Genomic DNA, 24,083 nt, shown 5'->3' with positions numbered 1-24,083 from the left:
CTCATAATGAGCAACTGCACTGAGTCTTTGTGAGTGACCTTTGTATTACCGTATGATCTGAATGTAGTTACCTTCCTCCTCAGCTGGTCGCATAATCTGTCTGATAACCATGTATAATTACTTTGAGTTGTTCAGCCAACTGGGCTAGTTACAGTGTTGATAATACTATACTGAAAAAGGCTATCAGAATAATTTCTGCAGATTTCACTGTTAAAATCTAGTCTGAGCTATCTGTTTTAAAAAAAAATCTAACACTTTAAAAGTGCAAAGTAGTAAAAAAATAGTGCGCTAATTATTTTATTTGTTTCTTAGAAAAAGGTAATTAGAGTTATCAAGATTTTATTTCAATGGATCAATTTTGACAGTTAAAATACTTTTTGCAGATATCTGAAATTGCAAAAGAAGCTGAAACAGAAAGAAAAGCAGAAGCTGAGAAGGCTGAGTAAGTTATTTTTACACAATTCCTGTTTAATTCCTTGCTATTTCCTAATGATAGATAATTTGGCCAGAAAGAATCCAAGCAATTCTCAGTATTCAAAGCAGTTTATGTACACTTTGTCTCATCAGTATTTTGAAAAGCAGCACAGTCCCTAAGAGGCGGCAGGCAATCTGAGTGGGCAACAAAATGGGAATTTGATTTTTGTGGCCCTTGACAAATCTGCAGATATAAATCTGTGGCCATTGTCTTCTCAAAAAGTCCCATAACTACCTTTACAATGAGCACCACTCTTGAAAAAACCTCTGCAACTCATCATCACTGCTATTTATACTTTCCCTACTACCCATTATGATTTTCAGGCAACGATAGTCGATCATTGAAACACAACATTTGACTAACCCAGAAATTTTTATTATTGCTTTTTTTATCTGTTCTCAAGTTGTGAACTTGACAGCAGATACATTCCTTTGTCCAGTCATCCTAGATATGACTGCTTTATAAACAACTTTTAAAATGTTTACCTTGCTTTAGCAGCATCCTACTTTTAAGGGGCATGCTGTCTTTCTGGACCTGCAGCCACATTGTAGGCTTGCCCTTAAAATATTTGTAAACACAAACAAAAGATCTCCTAGAGATTCTTACATATTCAAAAGCTATGCATCTTTTTTTTCTTTGCTTTCTGTTTTGCTTTATGTTTAAAATGTTTACTTCAGCCTCATTTATCTTTCTCCTCTTATCTGCCAAAGTTAATTTTTTCAAGTCTTTGACTCCATTGGGGTCAATACTTGAGGACTGGATACACTTTGGATAGCTTCTCTGAAAATCCTTTGTGTGTCTCTCTGTGTGTGTGTGTGTGTGTATATGTTTATATGGTGTATGAATGCATACATATATATGTATGTGTGTATATATATGAATGTGTTACAGGGACATGTGTGAATTTAAATGGGGTTTTGGGGGGGTTTTCCTGTTACTTCATTAAAGTATGCCATAAACACTATCTATAATGGTTCAGTATATTTTCATTTCCTATCTGTTACCTTTCAGGCTGCATCAAACATACTTTTTCAATTAAAAAGTACCCTTCTTGCGTTTGATTGCCACAGAATTGTTCTGATATGATTTATCTCACTCTTCAATCCCTGCAGGGATGTTAAGCATAGTATTTTCATTGCTTAGAGCACTTCTGGTAATTAAAAAGTGCAATTAAACTCTTCTATGTGGGTTTGTTGGGGTTTTTTTGTGCCATGTCTCCAAAGAACCTGTTGATGAGTGCTGCTTAGTATGAAGACAGTAACTTCAAAATAAGCAATTTCAGAAATTTCTTTTATCTAGACCATGTTACAATGTAGTATTAAGTTGGCTAATATTTAGATTGGTGAAATGACTCTTTTTAAAAGCTTTGTTAAATCCTGTCACTGCAGGGCTTTTTTCTTTGTTGACCGAATTTGGTCTCCTGATTTAGACACTAGTAGCATAGTTACCATTGCTTCAGTGAAGTAATTTATAAATATCTAGGAATTTGCCAAAAATCTCCTGTGACACTCTTTTCTTATTTGAGGTTTTTTCACCTCTTATAAAGAACATGATCTCTGTCTACCTCTATTATTTTATTGGACTTATTTTCCCTATTCCCTGTTGTCTTCTCTTGTCTTGCCATGCTTAATTCTCCTCCCAACTACTTTTGCAGCATATTCAAATTGCCTTCAGCTTAAAAATTTGAGTTTAAATGGCTTACATTTCTGCGACTGCAACAGGAACATTTTTTTGGTAGAAGATAAACCCATTCTTAGCCACCCATCATATGATTCCTACTGCAGTAGTACTGCGATTAAGTTAACCACATACTGCATTTCTTTGTCCTCACGCCTAAAACTTTCCACCACCTCAATGCCTCAACATTCATTTATATATATATGCAAATTCAGCTTTTTTTTAGTTTAGTAACTAAGTTCCCCTATTACTACATACAATCTTGATGATACTTAATTTTCATAAAGGCAGTTCAGTGGTGCAGGAGGAAAGATTGTCATCTTCTACATACTTTGTCAGGTGAGACCCTCTGAAGCAAACTTCCTTGTTGTTACTCATTCATCTCTGTAAAAACAGTGATTGCTTTGACTGAAATGAATTCATTTTATGATACTGTGATTCAGTTATGATATTGTGTACCAAATCCCAAAAGCTTTATTTCTCTTCTTCAGCCCCACGCTCAAGAAAGTACACGTGAAGTCTTAAAATTTTTATGTTGCTTGTATTGAGTATATACATACATCACTGGCTTTGGCAAACATAATCCACTTCACCCTTGGTGCAGTAACTTCTGCCTGGTTTGGGTGTTTCTACCTTTTTGATCTCCCCTCGACAACTCTATCCTTACATATCATTTGAAAGTAATGTCACTTTTTTTACTCTGGGTTTACTGTCTACCTCAAGTTTTATACTTACAATCATTTTTCTCCCAGTGTCAAAACTAACTTTCAAAGCCAAACTTTCTGAATTAGAATTCCTTCTAAATGAATGCATTTACAATACAGAAGTTTGGCTAGGTATTTTTGTTTAGATAACCTTTCTTCTAGTATGGAAGATGGTGAGAAACAAGACAAAGCAAAGGAAGTACAATCTGAGCAGCTAGAAGAGGGAAAAATGAAGAAAAAGAAGCGAAGGCATGGACAAAAAATTGAGAAACCGGAGGCTGTTATGGCTAACTTCTTCAAAGCTTTGGAAATTTATCAAACAAAAATGCTTGTAAGTTTTTTCTTAAATTCTTTTAGTTGATGATTTTTATTTATGTAATATAGAACACTTGTTTGATATTGAAGGGAGAAATGCCATCATAAAAGGAACATTGGCATGAGTTTTCAAATGACTGTATTGAGTCTTTTGTGATTTTTGTGATACTTCATAGACTTATATAAATAAAATGTTTGTGTGTATAATTTCTCCTATCTTGATCTAACAGGACAGATTAACCTCTTGAGCTCCTTGTTAGGAGCTCCCTATTTTCCATAATCTAATTTCTAGAATCTGTAATTCTATTTTCTATAAGATTTTTCTTCGTTCTTAAAAACATCAATGATGAATTCTCTGAAACCTTCTCAAGCAGTTTATTCCAGTATTCCAGCATTTTTTTTCCAGACTTCCTTCTAGAAACTTTTCCTTAATATTCCATTTCAATCATCTTCCCTGTTGCAATTGTAAGCCTGTTGTGTTTAATACTGCTTACCATGAAATGGGAGAATAGGCTGCCAAGAAATCCCCTTGCTCATTTTAACTGGTCTATGAAGGCAACACAATTATGTATTTACTTTCCTAGAAACCTTGCTGCCTACTTTCTTTATCTTGATATTATCTACAGGACACCTCTAATTATTATTTTTTTTATTTCCTTTTACTTTCAGCACTACTTGGCAAGAAATTTTTATAACTTAAGATTTCTTGCTCTATTTGTTGCATTTGCCATCAACTTTATTCTTCTATTTTACAAGGTAAGATTATGCATCATTCTTTTAATGTTTTTTGATTGCTTCCAGAAGAATATTTAATGATAGTTTCAAGGCCTGTTTAATAAAGCCATTATTACAAGCCCTTCAAACACGAACTAAAGCATTTAGATATGAAGTAGTGAAAATAATATTTTAAATTTTGTAATTAAAATTTGTGATACTAAATGTATTCTCTTTTTATTTTACTGGAGCTGAATGAAGAGAGATTTATTTCATTCATCCTTTATAGCTAGGCTTGTGTTTCTAAGCATTTTTTCATTTTTTCATTTCACATAAGACTGTTATTGTTTGGATTGTTAATCTCGTCATGGGAAATTTCAAATCCAACTAAAATAACTCAAATGCCAAAAAATGTTGTATTTTTTTTTCTCTCATTTGTTTTAAAGATACTGAGAGACTTCAGTTCACCTGATTATTCTCAATTATTGTACTTCTGCTTTTCTAAAGAACCCTACTGACTACATTCATTTTTGACTGGGAAATAGTTAATACTTAATTTCAGAATCAGATTAATGTCTCGATTTAACTAGATGAGCTCATATGTTTTAGTTATGCTTAATTTGTTCATAATTTTTTTTCATGCCTTTCAGGCCTAGGGTTTGGTATTTTGAAGGGAGTGCTTGCTTTAATTTCTTTTTTCATATTTTTTTCATTAAATTACTAATCTCTAATGAACATCAAATGTATTTTTTCCCCGTTCTGTGTTAGCATGTGAGAGTATAATTCAGGTTTTATACTTACTTGCTCCATTTTCTTTGTTGTCATTGTCATTTGTTGTTAGTGACTGTTGTGATGAAGATTATTTCTATACTGGCATTGGGACTTTAGCTGATTGATATGAGCAGGCAGAAGAAATATAAAGCAAGAAAGCGATTTGATAGTAGGCTACAGTTCTTTTTTTATATATCACTGATGAAGAAGGCTATACACCCATACTTTAAAATTAATCTTAGGGTTTTACCTGAATCTAATGAGTTATTTCAGGTTCTGGTATATAACCCAATGAAACAAAGTAGAACATCTTCAGCAGCCTTCACTAATTTTATTCCTGAATCTTCACAATCTTCTGTCCATGAAAAGGAGTAGAATTCACTAAAGAGAACTTCCATCCATAAAAGCCTCTTTCTCTCTTTTTTTTTTTTTTTTTCCTTTCCTTACAGAGTTGAAGTCTGTAAGAAAAGTCCTCATTTATCTTTATCCTGGAATCTGGCCCTTTTTATTCTCCCCTTCTCAACATAGAGTGCAAGCTGCAATAAGCTGATGAATCTCATGTTTTCCAATATTACGTTTTCTAGTTCTGTTGTTTACAACCAAAGACTTCAGAGAAAACAAAAGCAGCAGATTGAATGCTCAGTCTAGAAGTAACTGAATCCCGATCTCAAACATCATGTAAAGCAAACCCTACAACAAAGTTGTAGTCTCGGAGACAGGGCAGGTGAAGATGCAAAAGGCTCTTGAAAACTGGGTAGAATTTTTGTTCACCGTTCCAGGAGAAAGACCGTCAGGGTTATTTAAGGCTCCCTTCTTGCCTCTCTCCATCCCATATGGTTACAGAAGATGGACTTCAAAGGTATATGCAAAAGTCTGCTTCTGTCTGTGCCAGCCATTTTCTCCCCACTCTCTTCTGCTTTGGGTCTTCTGGGTCAGCCAACAACCCATTCTTTTGCAGAACAAGGACAAAAGGTTGTGTTTATCACTACAAGTCCATCTGTCATAGATAGGAAAGGGTCAGTGAGAGCCAAACAGGACTGAATGGGACTTCAGCTTTCAGATAAAGCTGTCAAAAGAAGGGCACTTAGGGCTTTTATTTTAAAGGCCAGGTTTTTAAAGTCGCTGGAAGAATTTTTGGCAGTATTTTGGGGTATTTATGAAATATTGATTAAATACTGTATTAACTTGTAAACCATAAACTAAGGCATGAAATAAAAAATTATGGACAGCGTACAAATTGATAACATGAGAACTTTGGTTTTTTCTATACTCTAGTAATCGGGAACAATGTAGATTACAACAAACCCTAAATTCAGTCATATTAGATAACCCTGTCACTGCTTCTTTCTAAGAAAACTTTTCTGCATAACTCTCTTATTGCTTGTTTTGGTTTTGCTACGGCATTTTTAAAGGAGGGTTTGTAAACTGCCATATGCCTGCACTTGCTTTTTCTAGATTCTCTTTTCATTGACATGAGATGATGTGGAGACTTATGCTGTGAAAATGAAGGCCATTACTGTTCAAAGCTAATGCTCTGTCATCTTCCCATGAGCAGGCTTTGCAAACATAGTTTCTCATTATAGTAAAGGAAAAGCTTTTAAGTTTATTGTGTGTTTTCAATGTGCTTGAATTTCTCTCAGGTGACAGAAGAGCCTCTTGATGAAGTAGAGGAAGACTCGAATCTCTGGAACTCTTTTGATGAAGAGGAAGAGGAGGAGGGCATGGTGTTTTTTGTTTTAGAAGAAAGCACAGGTTACATGGCACCTGCTCTCAGAGCACTGGCAGTTGTTCATACTGTCATCTCCTTTGTCTGTGTGATCGGATACTACTGTTTAAAGGCAAGTTCTGAATCTTACTACTAATCTAATATTTGTTAAAGAACATCAGCTATGTCCCAAAGTGATTTTTGGAGCCAATAGTGGAATACCTATTTTTACTTAGTTGTTTACACATTCTCACTATTCAATATGTAGATGTTTTCCTCGTGTACTCAGTCTGGCAGAGATGGAACTAACTTTCTTCATTGCTCTGTGCATGTTTTAGGTTTGTGGTTAAAACAGTGTTGGTAACACCCCCCCACCTTTTAGCTATTGCTAAACAGTGCTTGCACCGTGTGAAGGCTTTCCCTTTGCTTTACCCCCTCTGTGCATCCCCCAGTGAGTAGGCTGGGAAGAGGCAAGAAGTTGGGAGGGGGCATAGCTGGGACAACTGACCTGAACGGGCCAAAGGGATATTCTGTACCATATAACGTCATGCTCAGCAATAAAAGCTGGGAAGGGGGAGCTTGTCTTCCAAGGTGGCCACTGCTCAGAGACTGGCTAGGCATTGATCTGCTTGCGGGAGGTGCTAGTGTGATGTTTGGTCTTATATAGAATCATAAAGAGTACTTAATACTGTAGGTAGATATCATTTTTTCTAAAAATGAATAAACCATGACAAAGATGTCCATTGTCATCTTCGTAGGTCCCTCTGGTTGTATTCAAGAGAGAAAAGGAGGTAGCTAGAAAGCTGGAATTTGATGGACTATACATAACTGAACAGCCATCTGAAGACGATATTAAAGGACAATGGGATCGCCTGGTTATAAACACTCCGTATGTAAAATTATAATGGTTATGGGTAAACTGTTTATAGGCATTATAGCTCATTAAGCCACTGATCTAGAACCTTCCCTGTCTACGGGCCACTTAGTTCATCTAAAAGAAAGGCATTTTTCACCTTATATTGGATGCTACAGTAGTAGATTCTGATGTGAAATCCTGTATTATCTGTTTATTTAGTAAACACTATCATAACATGGATTTCCCCCGTCCTTTTCATTTTTCTAGGGTTTGCAAAGATTGTGCATCTTACCTCACAAGCTCTCTCCAAGGCATTTCACATATTAGTCACTATTTGAGAAAGTTTTAAAAAGATAACTTCCATCCTTTTCAGTGACTCAATTTCACATTCGTATCGTATAGCCATATTCTCCTGCCTTTCTTTCCCATTTCTTACTAGCAACATTTGTATATGACAAGAGAAGCAAATCTAGTGTAAAATAGCAATCCCAGAATCTGAGTAGGTCTGACAGGAGTTACTGTCATGTTGTATGCATTAGCAAATACTGTGGCAGTCACACACTGATTCTAGGAGACTCACCTGCTGCTCTGTGAGTGAATGATACAAGTGTAGGCAAGAAAAAGAAGAATATCAGTAAGCTGCAGCAGTCTGTAGGAGCGACACAGAGAAACATAGCGAGTCAGCTCTCTTGAAACAATGCCTTGTCTACAGGCTCTTTTTTTCAGAATTTACTCTTTCAAAACCACTAGAATCACATTTTGGTACTAGTACACCTAGGCTTAGATTCCTGTCTTTCCCTAATAGTATAATAATTTCAGGACAGTAACAGAAAGTTGGAAAAGAAAAAAGATGTATCATGTTCTTTACAAGTCACAAAGTAGTTGTGGCTAGTATGTGCAACCATAAGTAGGTACTTGATAAAAACAAGCCAGCAAAAATAAACCACAATATGCTACCAAATAGCCAAAATATCTCTCGTCTGTCTTACTCATTTTTTTGTATATTATAAATAGTGCCCTTAGTACCTTCATTAAAATTAGAATCTCTAAAATATCGGGGATTCTTGAATGCTTTGTTTTCCTACACCTGAATTTTAAGAATTTTTTCCTTAATATCAGTTAGAAATACAGACTAGCACGTTATTAAAGGTATAACAGGAGGTAATTGGGAAAGCAGAGAGCTTGCTTAATTTCCAACCCATTTCTTTAACTATTGATAGCAAGCTATCTAGACATCCAGTAAGTTTAGCCTCAGCAAAAACAAGCATGAATTAATGAGATGATATATTGTCAGCTTATCCCAAACAACATGCTGTACAGCCTGTTCTCAGCGTGTTGCGCTCTCTATTGAAGCTGAATAAAAGATTAAGGCTAATTTAAGCAGACTAATCCTTCCCTCTGATGTGGACTGACTCTCGAGGTTTAGTGCAAGTATTGCACCATCAGGATAACCACTGCTGGAGGGTACCCAGTGCTGTGTATGCACTGGATTTTGCTCTCTATAAGTGAAAAAAAAAAAAAAAAATTAAAAAGGCAAAAGAAGTACCCTGACAAATGCAGCACCATTAGATGGTTGTGGTAAAAGAGTTAGACACAAGCTGGCTTTGCTTAAAAGTCTCATAAATCAAGGAAAGACCTAATATAGAGCATTGGACCAGAATATACCATCTTAGTCACTGGGACCATCTGCCTTTATGTGGAGTAATTTCATTCAGAACTTCAACTCAGACAAATAAAAAAAAAATTGAGCACTTAGTAGTAGTTGGGCAGTTTGCTTCACATCCCCGCAGAACAGTGTTCTGGAATCCCATTCTTCTGATGTTAACACTTGCTTTATTTTTACCAATACTGTCCTTTAGTTTAAGCAGTTATTTTATCTTTTTTACCTTCCTGCACAGTTGCTCAACTCAATGTTACATCCAGGAAACGGGGAAAGAAACACTTTAAATTTTTATTGTTTCCTGCTAAGTGGCATCTTTAAAACTGACTTTTATATAGAGCAAGACCATCAGAATGAGGAATGCCTGGGCACTGCTATTCATAAGGCGCTTCAGGAACAATATTTTTTATGATCAAGTCAAAGCTCAGAGAAACTTCACTGATAAGAGAGAACACTATCTTTTCTCTTGCAGGTCAAAGCTGTAGTGTCTGTTGTAAGATCTCCCGTGGATAAAACTGACTACGTATTGAAGCACCATGGTTACTCACTATTCTGAAAAAAAAGCAGAGAATTCTCAATAAAAGATTTACTGCTTTGTTTCTTTCTCTTTTGTATACACAATAGCTTTTCTTTTAATTACCAGTGTGGGCATGGCTGTTCAGAGGCAGATGATGCAAAATGCTCTTTAGCTGCACTGTCAGGCAGCTTTAGAATTATAAATGCTTTTTACCTTGGCTTGTTCTGGGCTGTCGGATCCAGTACCAACAACGTGATACACTTGAGAACAAGAGTACCACTAACCCCTGGTTTTTGCCAAATGACCTTTGCAGTTTTCCGGGATTTTTTTTTAAAACATTTTTTGAATTTTAATTTTACGTTGGCAAACTGGTTCCCAAGTGCTCAGCCTCTATTTGAAATGTGAACTTAAAAATTATTTATGCTACAAGACTCTCTTATTTTCCTCTGAAAATCATTGTCTCTATTGATGTTATGGCTAGGAGCAATAAAGTATTTATTTAGGACATGAATGATATGACAGTGACTACTCTGCTATTATTGAGTTGTTAGGCTCATTAGGTAATAATAGTTAGCCTGCTGTCCTTTTGTAGCAAATCGTATTTGTGGATGTGAAAAAGAAAAGAGAGGGGAAAAAATATTGCAGTGAATGATGATTCATAACAGCTGCTGTCCACATGAAAAGAAATTGTTCTCATCATTCTAAGTCCAGTGTGTGAGTGAATGAAACCGTACCAGAATCTGCAAGGATCAGGAACATTGTATTTTCTCTTTTTTTGGTTGTTTTTTTTTTCTTTCCCCTAACAAGTTAAATAACTTGAAATATATTTGCTTTGTCTATGTAGGTCCTTTCCAAACAATTACTGGGACAAATTTGTAAAACGGAAGGTAGGCTTTTTATATTTCTGTTATGTTAGTCATAGCAATAATCTACTAATCACTTAATTCGGATATCTATGTGCAATATACTTGTATACACATAAATATACAAATAAACGAGAAGTGAAATTTGTTTTGTGGAAGTCATTGTTGTGGTAAATGTCTTGGTGAACAGGCAGCTGCAGCGTAGGTGGGAGGAGGGAGGAAGACAGAAGGCTGTGGTTTCCTTCCCAGACGCAGGCTTTCAAAATAACTTTGTGCTGTCAATCAGCCACGCAGGTCTAATTTACAGTCATTGTCATCTTTAGGATACAAAGCCCCCTCATCCTCCGAAAACAAGAAAAACATGCCAGCTTAAATGACGGAAAATTATACATAAGCTTTCAGATAATAGCTTTTAATGCTTCTATTTTTCTTTTTTATGCTCCCCCCGCCTGGCTTCCTGGGAGTTCTGACTGTTCTAGTAGTGTTAATTGTGAAAGTTTTTTGGGATTTTTTTTTTCTTTTTAATTTCTAACAACTACTGGCTTAAAGTAGGGTGACTGTCGCCAAGGTCTTTCTCTGAGCAAAAGTTTCTCTTCTTCCTTTTTTAGGTTATTAACAAATATGGAGACTTATATGGAGCAGAGCGCATAGCAGAACTTTTGGGTTTGGACAAAAGTGCCCTTGATTTTAGTCCAGTGGAAGAGAGCAAACCAGAAGAGGCGTCTCTTGTATCATGGTATGACTTCTGAACCTCACAGACAAATTATGTGTTGGCGTAACTTCATCATCAAAGATAAAAACTGATTTTATATCGAAACTGTAGTGACGTTTTCCTCAGCGTAGAAAATTCAAATGGAGAAGTCTTCCTAGTGTGGAAGTAAAAAAAAGGTTTTTTTTAGTTCTAAAACATACTTATACTTGTGTTATAAAAGTAAGAAAAAAAATAAATCACACAAGTTGATTCTGACTGACATAGCTGGGCACTCTTTTATTTTAAACAATAATCAATGCAGCATTTAAAAGTTCTTTAGGTGTTGCAACAGAATTACTTTATAAACCAAAGGACTGAAAAAGTATTGATAACAAATATCTAGATGCCAGCTGTCTAGAAAAAAATCAGAGATGTTTTCCTGACTTAATCCATCAGTGAAGATGAGAGTTTGAAAGTAGTCAAGTCCCAAATGATTTAGGCTCCTACAAGAGTTTGGTTTCCTCGATGCTTAAGGCAGACAAGAGGAAGGATTTCCATTCGCATGTCATCTAATGGCTAATAAAATATTTAGAATCTTGCAGAAGGCATTACCTTTTCTCCTGGTAATTCTGGCAACATTTTACACTAGACAGAACACTTACCTCTTGACCTCAAGCAATCCCGGTTCCACATTTCACTACTTTTAAAACATTTACCTTTTTTTTTAAGTCTGGAATATGGCAGTATCACTCCTGCTGAAATTGTTCCACCAGTTTCAGTGGATTGGAAACTGTGTCTGGGTGCTTAGAGTGCAAGAATACTCCCTGAAAAATGAAGCACCTACATCACTCAAAAAATAAACAGCTAATGTATATCACCACCTTTAGCAAATAAATGTGAAGTGCCCAACCTAGTTGGTTGTTTGTATTTACAGAATTCAATGCTTAATTTTGACATTGATGCATTTGAAAAATTTTGTTATTTCCTAGGTTAAGCTCCATTGATACAAAGTACCACATTTGGAAGCTCGGAGTTGTTTTCACTGATAATGTGAGTATGTTAGCCTAGAAGAATATGCTTTGATTTACTCTAAACATGATTGTATGTCTTCCACCATCTGCTTTTATTTTAAACAAACATACACAAATAATATTGCATTACAGAGTCATTTTAAAGTAGTTTTTTCTGTCTCGTTTTGTAGAAAATTGCTTTAATTTATGTTAGGATTTTCTTTTTGATTCCAAAGACCAATGTGCACCTTCTCACCATTAATACAACGTCAGCATTTTGGAAGTTAATGGTACATTCATTTAATTTTATAGAAATCAATCTAGCAATCAAAGATGTCTTTTCTAAAATCAAGCGCATTCTACAGGAAGTTATCCCTTTTTATTCTTGAATCATCTGTTTGACATGATGGTTAATTCTTTTCTTTCATACCTTTTCCTTTGAAAGGACCATGCCTCTGTTAAAATCCTTTTTTTGTGAATCCTCTTGAGCATTCCCAAACAAACAAGGCAGCCAAGTCAAATCGAGTGACTATGTATAAATTCATTGTGCACTAAAAGCCCATTGTTCTTCAATAAGAGCTTTCCCGTCAAAGTGGCTTCAGGTTCGCTGCTTGTTAAAAGAATAAGCTGCGTTACGTCCCTTAGGCTTTCTGGGTGTCCTGGCTGGCATGGTCTGAGACCTAAACAGAGCAAAGTGTCTCAAGAGGAATAAAATGCATTTTGTCTCCTCCAGAATCAGTATTAAAATTTAAAGTACTGTGTAACAAGCTCCCCCACCAAATCAGTTTTAAGGAAGGGGATTTTGATGTTAATAACATATAGGCTGAAGACTGCATTTAAATATGTAAAGATAGAGGTCTCGTTAGCATAACTAAGCAATAAACATTCCTTAAATGAACAGGAGACATGATAAGAGACAGAGCAAGACAGTCTTTTTGAACATGTAAAATAGAGGTATTACATTCAGACTGTGATTCAAATGAGATCATGATAATATTACTTTATTTGATAACTTGAGTGCCTACAAGAAAGCTATATTCTGCATCCAGTAACGCACATGAGCGCCTGCTAACATTCTGCCACTTTTCGCTTTCTCTGCAGTCGTTTTTATACTTAGCTTGGTACACGACTATGTCCATCCTTGGGCACTACAACAACTTCTTCTTTGCTGCTCATCTGCTGGATATTGCTATGGGTTTCAAGACACTACGAACCATTTTGTCTTCAGTCACTCACAATGGCAAACAGGTTAGTGCTACATACAAAGGTTTGAAAATGAATGCGTTTTGTAGCAGAGCTGGGAAAAAAAATCTCGTGATACTGAGGAAGTATTGGAATGCAGTCCATTTTGATCATGATTGGATTAAAGAATAGATCCCGTGTGTCTTCTGCAGCACATGTTACATGTTAAATCCTATGAAATTATAATAATCTATATCCACAGAGTGCTGATAGGTAAAGAAGTTTTGTACACAATAGAAAAATGTATCATTTTAGAAAAATACAGGAATATGAATTATGACCCAACCAGCTCCTCCTCTATGCTCAATGATGAACTGATTGGTGATAACTAATAAGAATTCACAATCTTTCCTTAGCTACAGCAGTAATAATGATCTGGGAACTGAGATTTCAATACTTAGCTAGTAAGAATGTGTTTACAGGTGTGGGCATTCTGCACTGTGGAATATATTTATATGTCACTTTTTGTCATGCAAAAATCAGATTAGTAAAATCGATTTCCAAAACTAATTGTTGAAACTTATGCAGGGAATCATTCTCTGATCTCTAGAGGCTCTGTGTTCCTAGCTAGCATACCAACAAATCCGAGTTTTTCACCAACACACTTTTTAACTTACATTTAAGAAATCTAGTAGAACTTCACCAAAATTTAATTTCAAATGTACACATTCCATTCCTTCTCAAATGCAGTAACATGTAGTTTAAGCCCTCTCTTACACCCTGCAAGGCATGTCAAAATATTTTAGACCACATAACATTTTGGAAGGGGCATAAGAATATCCCCTTAGCTTAACTCTGACATATCCTTTGTGTTTGCTTAATCCTTTCTTCCAGCAGAAATAGACCAATGGAAGTTTCTTCCCTTATCAGCAAAGGAAGATTCTAAAATAGTACATATGAGAATGTTTTCAGTATCATCACACAAACAAATGAAATCTCTGGGTTTATCCCTTTCTTTTTCCTCCAGGATGACCAAAGTAATTTTAATTTAATGATTGATATATTTTCTGTATGAGATTCTTCTAAATGTTATACTCAAAACTGAGCATAATTGACAACACTGTTTCAACTCCAGACCACAGCTTTTAGTATACATTCTTAACAAGCAAAGACTAGTTTTTCTAATTCCATGGCTTTTCTTGCTAGTAGATATGAGCACTGAAAGACAGCTGCAGATTTTTCAATCTAAATGTTCACTTTGGGAGCATACTTACAGATCTGCAGAAAGTGATAAACTGAGGATCAGCTTGTTGTTCAATACTACTACATTTCTTTTAAAAGAGTAATCCCAATCACTGCACTTTTTAAAATATGCAGCCTTCAGTAACTCCTCTCTAGGGCTGCATCTTTTAATGCCAGCTCCAACAAACAATATAATCTAGTCTCATTAACCCCTAAAGTTTTTCACCTAAGAATTTTATTTGCTTAAAAGCAGAACCTGGAAATTACTTACTTTTTGGTTATCTAAACCATTTTCTATCCACTTGTCATGGTTTAGCCCCAGCTGGTAACTGAGCACCATGCAGCCGCTCGCTCACTCCTCTCCCCACAACGGGATGGGGAGGAGAATCGAAAAACAAACTCCTGGGTTGAGATAAAGACAGTTTAATAGGATAACGAAGGAAGATTAATAATAATAATAGTAATAATAAAAATAATAATAATACAAATGATGCACAAATGCAATTGCTCACCACATGCAAAAGGAAAACAAAACAATCCAACATCCAGTCTGTTTCTGAGCAGCGAACCCACCTCCCGGTGCCCTTCCCGCAGTTACATACGTAGCGTGACGTTCTATGGTAGGGAATCTCCCTTTGGCCGCCCTGGGTCAGCTGTCCTGGCTGTGCTCTCCCAGCTTCTTGGGCACCCGGCAGGGCGTGGGAAGCCAAAAAGTCCTTGACTTAGATGCTACAACTACCCAGCAACAACCAAAACCATCAGTGTGTTATCAACATTATTCTCATCCTAAATCCAAACCAAGGCACTATACCAGCTACTAGAAAGAAAATTAACTCTATCCCAGCCAAAACCAGGGCACCACTTTATAGATGGCTTTGCTAACCAGCTTTGGAACAGAAAATAGACTATGATAAGTCATAATAAGTCCCAGTTGAAATTATTTATCAAATTAACTAAATGGGGTTTTTTTTTTATCATTTCATTTTCACTGTATATCTAGTTTTTCAAGTTACTAGCATTTCACTTCTAACTTAAACAGTGGAAACATTGCTTCAGTGATATATAGTTTGTACGCATATAGCTCAGAAAGGTGGCAACTTCAGTTTCTTGATACCGTTTTTCCCTTTGATTTTCATGTGAGAGCAGAGCAAACACCTCTACACTGATCCGAGCAGCAGGGAGACCTCACAGCTATTATAACTGCTATCTTTAGTTTCCTTATTGGGAAGGGTACAATATGATATGTTTTCAATACTTAAGGCAATACTCTGAGCTAGCCTCTCTCTTCTGACAGAATGAAATGGAAACTTACTTTCATGTCATGTCTCCATACACAGCTTGTGCTTACTGTGGGACTCCTCGCTGTAGTAGTGTATCTTTACACTGTTGTGGCGTTCAACTTCTTCCGCAAATTCTACAATAAAAGTGAAGATGAAGATGAACCAGACATGAAATGTGATGACATGATGACGGTAACTAAAACATCACTAGCGTGCTTCAAATTTCATCCTGAATTTTTAAATGGGAACTTAAGATAAAATGATAAGCAAGGAGGGATGTTTCTGTTGTTAAAGCCATGGGTATCTTCTTCTTGATATGTGTCATTTTGAAAATATGAATGGTCTTGAAGTTCCCTGTGCATCCGCCAGTGGTCTAAACTCAATAGTAGATAGATGACACTCACCAGTATAGGAAGATATTCTGGATTTTCCCCTAAATACTGTGGCTTGTGATTAGCTGCAACTCTCTTACGTGTGAAGATGGCAAACCCTTAAACTGTATGGAAGAAATTTCATGACAAACTGGTCAGCCCTGCAAAAAGCAGCTGTGTTGTTGCAGCACAAATAAATGCAATTTGTTCCCAATGTTTGCAAGTGTGCAAGCTCTCGCTATCCTTATTTAGGTTATACAAAGTATATGATGTTATTAGCGCTAGTTACAAACCCCCCCTCCAAACTGCTTACAATTAGTAATTTAGTCGTGAAATAAGAAGTCAAGGGTGAGTAGGGAAGAGGAAAATTAAAACGTATTACGGGTGATAATCTAATGCTACTAATTTCCCTTCTGATTTCCACCTGTTGCCACAGAATGTTATTTTTGTCATATTAAAAGACACTCTACAGCTACGTACTGTGGTATGAAGAGGATTTGATTTTCTTACTGTATAAAGAAAACAAGACAAATTCAGGAATTAAAAATGTAATATTCTGAGTTTGTGGCCAGCTCATTTCTTCATGGAAAAGTCACACACTGCCTTGTATTATATGCCAAAGATGGAATAAAATGCCTCAGAACAGACGTGTGTCATAGACTTCACAAAACGTTCTTTCCTATTCTCAAACTTTTTTCTAAACACTTAGTGCGACTCAGATGTGCAAATGATGGAAATGATGAAAACTGCCCAAGCAGTATTATTTAACTGGTCCCTCTGCAAGCTGGGTATAATGTTCTGGTCATAAAATAGGTGTAGGAGTAATTGGAATAATGAAACAGTATTACATTTTAAACCACTCTACCAAGTGAAGTAAATCAATTCCAAGTTACATTTTTAAGTATGATTAAACTAGAACTAGCATCTTACATCAACAGTAAAGTTGCATTATTAAAATGGATGTAGAGTTCTATTTAGTGTTTGCTTATGAAAGACCAGATTTGTCAGGTTTAATGATTATTTAACACCAGCATTGCTGTCTAATGTGACTTCAGACCACTGGCTGGGCTTAGAGACTTCTATTGGTTTTAACCCACATTGTGTGACTGAAGGTGGTTTACAAGATTCGGAACATCAGTAGTATATCGCTCCAGCAGCAGATTCCATTCTAAGATCCTCACGTATCTTAAATATTTTTCCATGAAGACTTACATGTTCAAACAACACGACACACAGCAACGTTTTTGTAAAATGATTTCTTCCGCATCAAACTGAACATGGGCTGTGTTTCCCAGATGATAAATAATTTACAATATACTAAACCAGACATCTAGTATTGCAAAATGAAATTACCCAGAAACCACCTAAACACAGATAGATCTACCTGTTGTGAATATGCCGCTATTGATTTTATGACAACATTTGCCAACATTTCTAAACTCCATTACAAGACTTTAAAAGATGTCCTCTGCTTACTCAGAGCAAGCTAGAACTTTAGGAATTAATATAAGGGGTAGAATATAATTGAATACAGTAACAAATAGAAGGAAAATGCCCCCAAATGGTCTTACTCTGTAAGTAGGACATGGGGAGTAAGTCAGCTGATGCTGACTCCTCCTCTTAGTAAGTGTACTTGAAGATGTAATCACATTAGTTAAGACAATAAGAGATTTTTGGTGAAGTGTGTGTGGTATGTGAGGAATGATACTATGTGTTCTTTGTTGCTATCACTTGTGAAGAGAATTAGCAGAGCAGAATCATTTTTTTAAAAAGGAAAAAAAAAAACCCCAACCAACCCACAAAGAGAATCACTCATGGTAAATATATCTGTAATTTTCCTCTCTCTTTTTTCAGTGTTACCTGTTCCATATGTATGTGGGCGTGAGAGCTGGTGGCGGCATTGGAGATGAAATTGAGGATCCTGCTGGAGACCCTTATGAAATGTATCGAATTGTCTTTGACATCACATTTTTCTTCTTTGTCATTGTTATCCTACTGGCCATTATTCAAGGTACTGTCACTTACCTTAGTAGAGACTGTTAGAATTTAGTTTACTTAAGTTCTGCAACGTATTTAAACCATATTTGTGTTTGAGGTAAATTCAGCAGTATTGCTATAAAGACTGATTCCAGAGCTGATAAAATCATTAATTTGGAAAGTAATAATTTTATGCAAACAATGCATAAATAATGCATTGTCCCAAGTACTACACAAAGACAAAGCAGAAGAAACATAACCTACCTGGGTTACAGTGACTATGAGCGCTTTGACAGCTATCCAGCAATGAGGCAGCTTGTGAGGATGGCTGTTCTTCCTATAATAACCACTTAAACGTGGAGAGCCTGGCTGTAGACACTATTCACACCTTTAGTTTGGAACCACCACAGCTGGCTGGGGAACGGAGACTTTCCCATTGGCAAGAGGACATGACGTGGAGAAAATCACCATGGCCACATACCCATTTCCTCTTTTCTTTAGAAGGTGATTTGCAATTTTAATTGGATTGCAGTTGTGGTTTACAGAGAATGAGACCTCTCTGCAATGACTGTCAGTGTTCAACACTCATTGTATAAACTGACCTAAGGCTGTTAGGAAAAAGCGCTGGTTTATGGCAGTCTTGTAGCAAAATAAAAATGGAGTACAACTATACTGAGAGAAAGTTACGAATGTCACAGTCCCCAAAATGATCCAATTTTATTCTTTCTATGTCGGAAGTAGAGGGATAATGCTTCAAATGTGAAGCAGCATCACAAACTGGCCGGGGGGCCTGTGGGAGCAGAGTTGTCTTTGTTACACAAAAGTTGGATATAAGAGTGCCATGAGAAGGAGAATTAAAACTAAATCCTTTCATGGGAACAAAAGATAGGAGATTGTGGAAGCTTAAACTGACCAAAATGTAAGTACAGTAAAGCCTTTCCACTCTCAAGATTGTACTTCTATGTAAGAGAAATTCATACTGCTAGGAGTGCAGTGGAAACATGTTAGACATCTGGAAATTGATAGATTGTACTTTGAATTGTTCAACCTAGGCACTAAGAATGCTACACTCCAAAGACAGTGAGGGATGTCTGATAGACATTACTTGAAATATGAATATTGCTCAGTACTGAAATGTTGCTACTTTTTCATTTGAAATAGGTCTGATTATTGATGCTTTTGGTGAATTAAGAGACCAGCAAGAACAAGTGAGAGAAGATATGGAGGTATGAGTAAGCACACTACATTTTTCATTACTGTTGTTCATCTAGATTGCTACCAGCTAAAATAGTGTCTTTGAGTTAAAATTCATTTGTAACCATAACTTGTCTTTCCAGACCAAATGTTTTATTTGTGGAATCGGCAATGACTATTTTGACACAACCCCACATGGCTTTGAAACACATACTTTGCAAGAACACAACTTGGCAAACTACCTGTGAGTATACTTTACTACTACAATTAAGATAAAGAGAGCTTTCAGCTCCAGAGTTATTTAGGTGCACCCATCGCTGACAATCCTGAGAGACAATTCTGTAGAACTGAGGAATATCTCCACCCCGGTCTGGTCTCCCCTCCTCTGCTCCACACTGCTGGTTACCTTTGAAGTGCTCACCTTACGCATGGGCTACCTTAGTGGAATGAGACCTAAAGGCACACCAACTCCTTATTCCTCTGGAAGGAAACCCACACATGTGGAATGATAAGGCACAACAGTTTAATAAGTTGCTTTAGTTTGGCAGTTTTGATTGTGACTTCTGGAGGTTTGGTAATGCTGATGAGACCATTGAAAATTAGCTTAAATTTGACAAAAATAAAACCTAAACCAAAGCAAACAAAAAAAAAGCATTTCTGGAAGATTCTTGAAGGATAAGCTACAAAAAAATAATGTACAAGTCTGATCCTGTAGTTCTTTAGTGATACAGCAGCTTTCCAAAACCTCGAAGCAATCAGGAGTTGTATCTGTTTAGACTACTGCACAGACTCCCAAGACAGTGATCTTCTACTCCCATTAGTAAATACAGAGCAGATCAAAGAGGATATTTAAAAAGTGAATTTGGTGGCATTAGTTACTCATACAACAATGATAATTATATGAGCATTGTGCCAGCAGAACCAAAGGAGCTGAACTGGTGGTATCTTATAGAAGTCTGGCTTTGGAATACTGCATCTGAACTTTTTAAATTGTTAAAAAAAAAAAAAAAAGGTGTGCCTCCTGGAGTGGCGGCTGCATTATTCCTTGCATAGCAACTGACGCTGCAAAATCAGTGCACATTACTTTTGTGAGGCAAATTTCCATTAACATCCATAGCTTTACCAGTCTAGACCCTCCAAGCATTTCTTACTATATTGAATTGCTTAATTGGTATATGGGAACCTGTAATGCACAGTAGATTAAAAACGGCCATTTCCTTAATATTAGAATATATAGTGAACAATCTTTCTAATCAGGTTGCCCTTTAATTAAACAAATGTTAAAGTCAGTATGCATTCTTTTCTTAACAGTGAAAGCACATACCCAGTTTAATTCCAAATGCACCGCGTGAAAAGTGGCTAACCAAGAGCTGTGTTACATATCAACAGACCGCTGTCAGTATCCCACAGCCTTCCTAATCAGGTCAAGCTCTCTCAGGCTGAGTGAGCACAGGTATCTGAGATAGATAGGCTCAGCTGATGAGCTGTACGACAAGAATCTTTGGAAATCTTGGTGCAGCTGAGTATTTGCCACATGTCTAACTTCTTGCATAGTAGCCATAGTAACTTCTTCCAAGGTGAGATGTTAGAGCATATGTGTATAGGACTTGGCATATGCCTAATTCAGGTATTGCTCCTAGCGCTGAAATGAAGAAAATGCTAAACAGCGTTTTTCCACTTCTACAGATTTTACATCTGTTAGCACTTCCACAGGAGAAGTGCTGAAGGATAGAATTTTCTCCTTTAACATAAGCACTTTAGATGCCTAGCACTATCGTTACTTTGCTGGTTGGCATAATCTCCCTCACATCCCCCAGCCTAGGAAAGGTTAGGCAGAGGTGTTATATTTTCTGCATTAATACTTGCTTCATGTGCTTGTTTCAGGTTCTTTTTAATGTATCTCATTAACAAGGATGAAACTGAGCATACTGGCCAGGTAAGTGGAAAATAAAGCTACTTATTTTTTTTCTCTCAAGATTATCTTTCCATGTTTTTATCTTCTCCAGCCTTGTAGCTGTGTGCCACCAGGTGGAACTGATGTACCACCAAGGAGTGGAGTGGATGCCACCCTCCCTGACAGTCTTCTGCCAGTGAAAGAAAAGGAAGGGTTAAAAAAAAACAGGGAGGAGGTGGGCTGCAGCAGTGTGCTATTCCACCCAGCACTCAACTCTGTCAGAAGTCACTTACTAGTAATCTTACTGTCATCTTGTCTCTGAAATGAAACCCAGAAATATACCAGTTGCAGTTTATTCCCAAAAGATTAAGTAGTTAAGCTACTATATTTATAGTCTAAATCCGTATATATGTATATATAGATAGGTATATGGCTGTGTGTATGTATGTTTAGTGGTGTTAGGCCCTAAATGTAAATAAATAAGGTGTAACTAATTCCTATTTATTTTCTTATCTCAAATAAGAACCTGTTACACAAACACTACAAAAGTACCTTACACTTCAATGTTTTCCAAGCAAACTGAATCACATTTTATATATACAGATTAGGTACAGGTTTGCTCTGATATAACGAGACTGTAAGTGTAAATTAATCCGTTTTTCTAACAGGGCTTAAATTTCAGTAGTACTGAATCAAGAAAAGTACAGAATGATACTTTTACAAATGTTCTTCAAGTAGGATCTTTGAGTTTCAATGTCTTCACAGTTCTGCTCCATGGTAATAGGCACAGTACCTGGTTATTGTTAGAAGTGTCTCTAGAGGACTAACTGCAACGTGTCTGTTAAAATAAATACTTTTTATCATTTTCAGGAGTCATTTGTGTGGAAGATGTACCAAGAAAGATGTTGGGATTTTTTCCCAGCAGGGGACTGCTTCCGGAAACAGTATGAGGATCAACTTGGCTAATATCACAAAAGAAATTATTTATTCATGAACTGTTAAGATCCAGTATACAAAAAAAACCCGTTCTTTTCTTTTCATGGTGTAATTTCACAGCTTGTATTTGCTTTAAATGTCTTTAAACTTCAAGACATACGTAAAATTTGACACTATTTCATAGGCTTTTTGTACCTACTACATATGAAACAGGTCTTTTGTTGGAATTTTAATTAGAAAAGAGAAAACTATGCCAGATTAACTTACGCCTTCCAGTTCAAACATGGTCTGAAATGATACCAACTTCTTAACCACATCATGAACCTAGTGTTTGGCAGTAGAGTTGAAAGGGCTAAAAGGTGTCTTAATTGCACAACATTTAACATTTAAGAACTTGAACATCAGAGGCCACGCCTCAGAAAAAAATATTTTAACTAAGTGCTGTCCAGTTTTTCCCCCCCAGTATTTGCTAGTGAATGTATTAAGATACAGCTTGAAGAGCTTTAAGCAGTTAAAAAGAAAACATTTTCAAACACTTCGTTAACCTTGAAACATTAAGTGCCTTAAAACCTCTGTAGACATAGCTATGCAAACTTTTTATTTATGTTAGTGTTCTAGATGAACAGATCCATTAACTGTATTGCTTTTCTGTCTTTCTGTATGAAACTGCACTTGAAGTTTGTTTATATACCACCTTCAATAACAGCTTATTAGATGCTGCTGTTAAAAGACATACACTGTATCAAAATGAATACAATTTAAACCTTAGGCCAAAATAAAACAATGCTCTATGGTCACCTGCAAGTAGAAACTGCTAGGATTATGCATTTTTTTTTTTTCCTTCTAACAAAAAGTGCCCACTGCAATAAAGTATTACAAACCAAACATTACCTTTGCTGTCTTCTTTCACATTTTTCTACAATATGGAGATGTGGCGTGAGGATGGCGACTAAAAACACATGTATTCGTTGCTCATTCATAGCTTTATTTTAAGGACTACATAGAGCAAGTACAAGCTGAAATAACTCTTCTCTTTGTGTGCTGTAGCCTGCATCTTTAGCAAAGAAAATCTTAATTTCATCACAAATATTAGACCTTTCTAGGAATATTAGTCTTAGACAGTTTTCAATCACATCTAAATGATTTTTGGTTGCAGAGAATTTTAGGTGCCAGCAAAGAAAACTGGGCATTTGGCATACTGAACAAACTGAAACAGATAAAGGAAATAACAAGGAGATAAAGGAAGATTCAACTTGCTACCTAATGTTTGCTATATTCAATTATTCACATAAGAAGATCTGAGCTTCAGGAAATCATGCTGTCCAGCCAATCTTCAAGCTCTTCCTCGGTAATGTTTTTAGATGCGCTTTGCTGTTGCTGTGACGCTGTACTCTTCTCTTCAGGCGTATCTAGTTTTAAAGGGTCTAGAAAAGTGAAAAGAACAGACTTGAAATCTGGAAACAATTCCATACCAGCTCTTTGACCTGGCTCATTTTGCTTTTTAATGCACAACTGACTCTATTTAAACACAATCTCTCTCTCTCGAAGAACAGCGCATCATATTCCAAAAAGAGTAGCAACAATAAAAAAATTGGGGCAGCTTAATAAGCTCAGCCAGAGCAGTGTGGCTTCCCTCTGATTCAAGGGGGGGCAGGGCCGGGTCTGCAGCAGACAGATGATCAGCGATCCCCTACTGCGATCTGTTTGCAATCCTGTCCGATGCAGAGTTTACTTTAACGTAGGAGAGGAGCAGGAGATTGCCACAACAGCAGATTGCCCTGCATGGTTATCACACCATGGTATGATTCTGTATTCTGATGGCATTGTTTTCTTAAGGGAACTTTCACTGTGCTTCAGAGTAGAAAGTACGACATACAACTGGAAGGAAAGAGCATTTCAAGATTGTCTTCAGTAACGAGGCTTGCTGTATTGCTTGTGGTGACATGTTACATGTTTAACCATTCTGGGACTTAATTTTTAAGATAGCAAGAAAAACATAAACAAAAAATCAGAGCTGCTAGCATTTCTTTTACAGCATTGAGGACTGGG

General features: G+C 36.5%; 2 protein-coding genes across 6 annotated transcripts in view; one reads left to right on the top strand and one right to left on the bottom strand.

Moving 5' to 3' along the window:
• The window catches only part of RYR3 (ryanodine receptor 3), a 241,646-nt gene extending 219,338 nt beyond the window's left edge, over window positions 1-22,308 (top strand). For all 5 annotated transcript variants that reach the window (XM_054826190.1, XM_054826188.1, XM_054826189.1 and 2 more), the window contains exons 89-103: window positions 384-442; window positions 3,019-3,187; window positions 3,841-3,927; window positions 6,297-6,494; window positions 7,120-7,250; window positions 10,239-10,281; window positions 10,866-10,993; window positions 11,938-11,998; window positions 13,060-13,206; window positions 15,720-15,854; window positions 17,888-18,044; window positions 19,172-19,236; window positions 19,348-19,448; window positions 21,089-21,140; window positions 21,969-22,308. In XM_054826190.1, the coding sequence (XP_054682165.1) occupies window positions 384-442; window positions 3,019-3,187; window positions 3,841-3,927; window positions 6,297-6,494; window positions 7,120-7,250; window positions 10,239-10,281; window positions 10,866-10,993; window positions 11,938-11,998; window positions 13,060-13,206; window positions 15,720-15,854; window positions 17,888-18,044; window positions 19,172-19,236; window positions 19,348-19,448; window positions 21,089-21,140; window positions 21,969-22,064 (1,629 nt within the window). In that variant the 3' untranslated portion in view covers window positions 22,065-22,308. The remainder of the gene's footprint in view (window positions 1-383; window positions 443-3,018; window positions 3,188-3,840; window positions 3,928-6,296; window positions 6,495-7,119; window positions 7,251-10,238; window positions 10,282-10,865; window positions 10,994-11,937; window positions 11,999-13,059; window positions 13,207-15,719; window positions 15,855-17,887; window positions 18,045-19,171; window positions 19,237-19,347; window positions 19,449-21,088; window positions 21,141-21,968) is intronic.
• A 342-nt stretch (window positions 22,309-22,650) lies between these two features.
• The window catches only part of AVEN (apoptosis and caspase activation inhibitor), a 99,052-nt gene continuing 97,619 nt past the window's right edge, over window positions 22,651-24,083 (bottom strand). The window contains exon 6 of the mRNA XM_054826193.1: window positions 22,651-23,458. Coding sequence (XP_054682168.1) covers window positions 23,340-23,458 — 119 coding nt within the window. The 3' untranslated portion in view covers window positions 22,651-23,339. The remainder of the gene's footprint in view (window positions 23,459-24,083) is intronic.

This window comes from Grus americana, chromosome 5 (assembly GCF_028858705.1).
Source record: "Grus americana isolate bGruAme1 chromosome 5, bGruAme1.mat, whole genome shotgun sequence".
In the NCBI taxonomy this organism is placed as follows: Eukaryota; Metazoa; Chordata; class Aves; order Gruiformes; family Gruidae; genus Grus; species Grus americana.
This window is presented reverse-complemented; position numbering and strand designations above follow the sequence as displayed.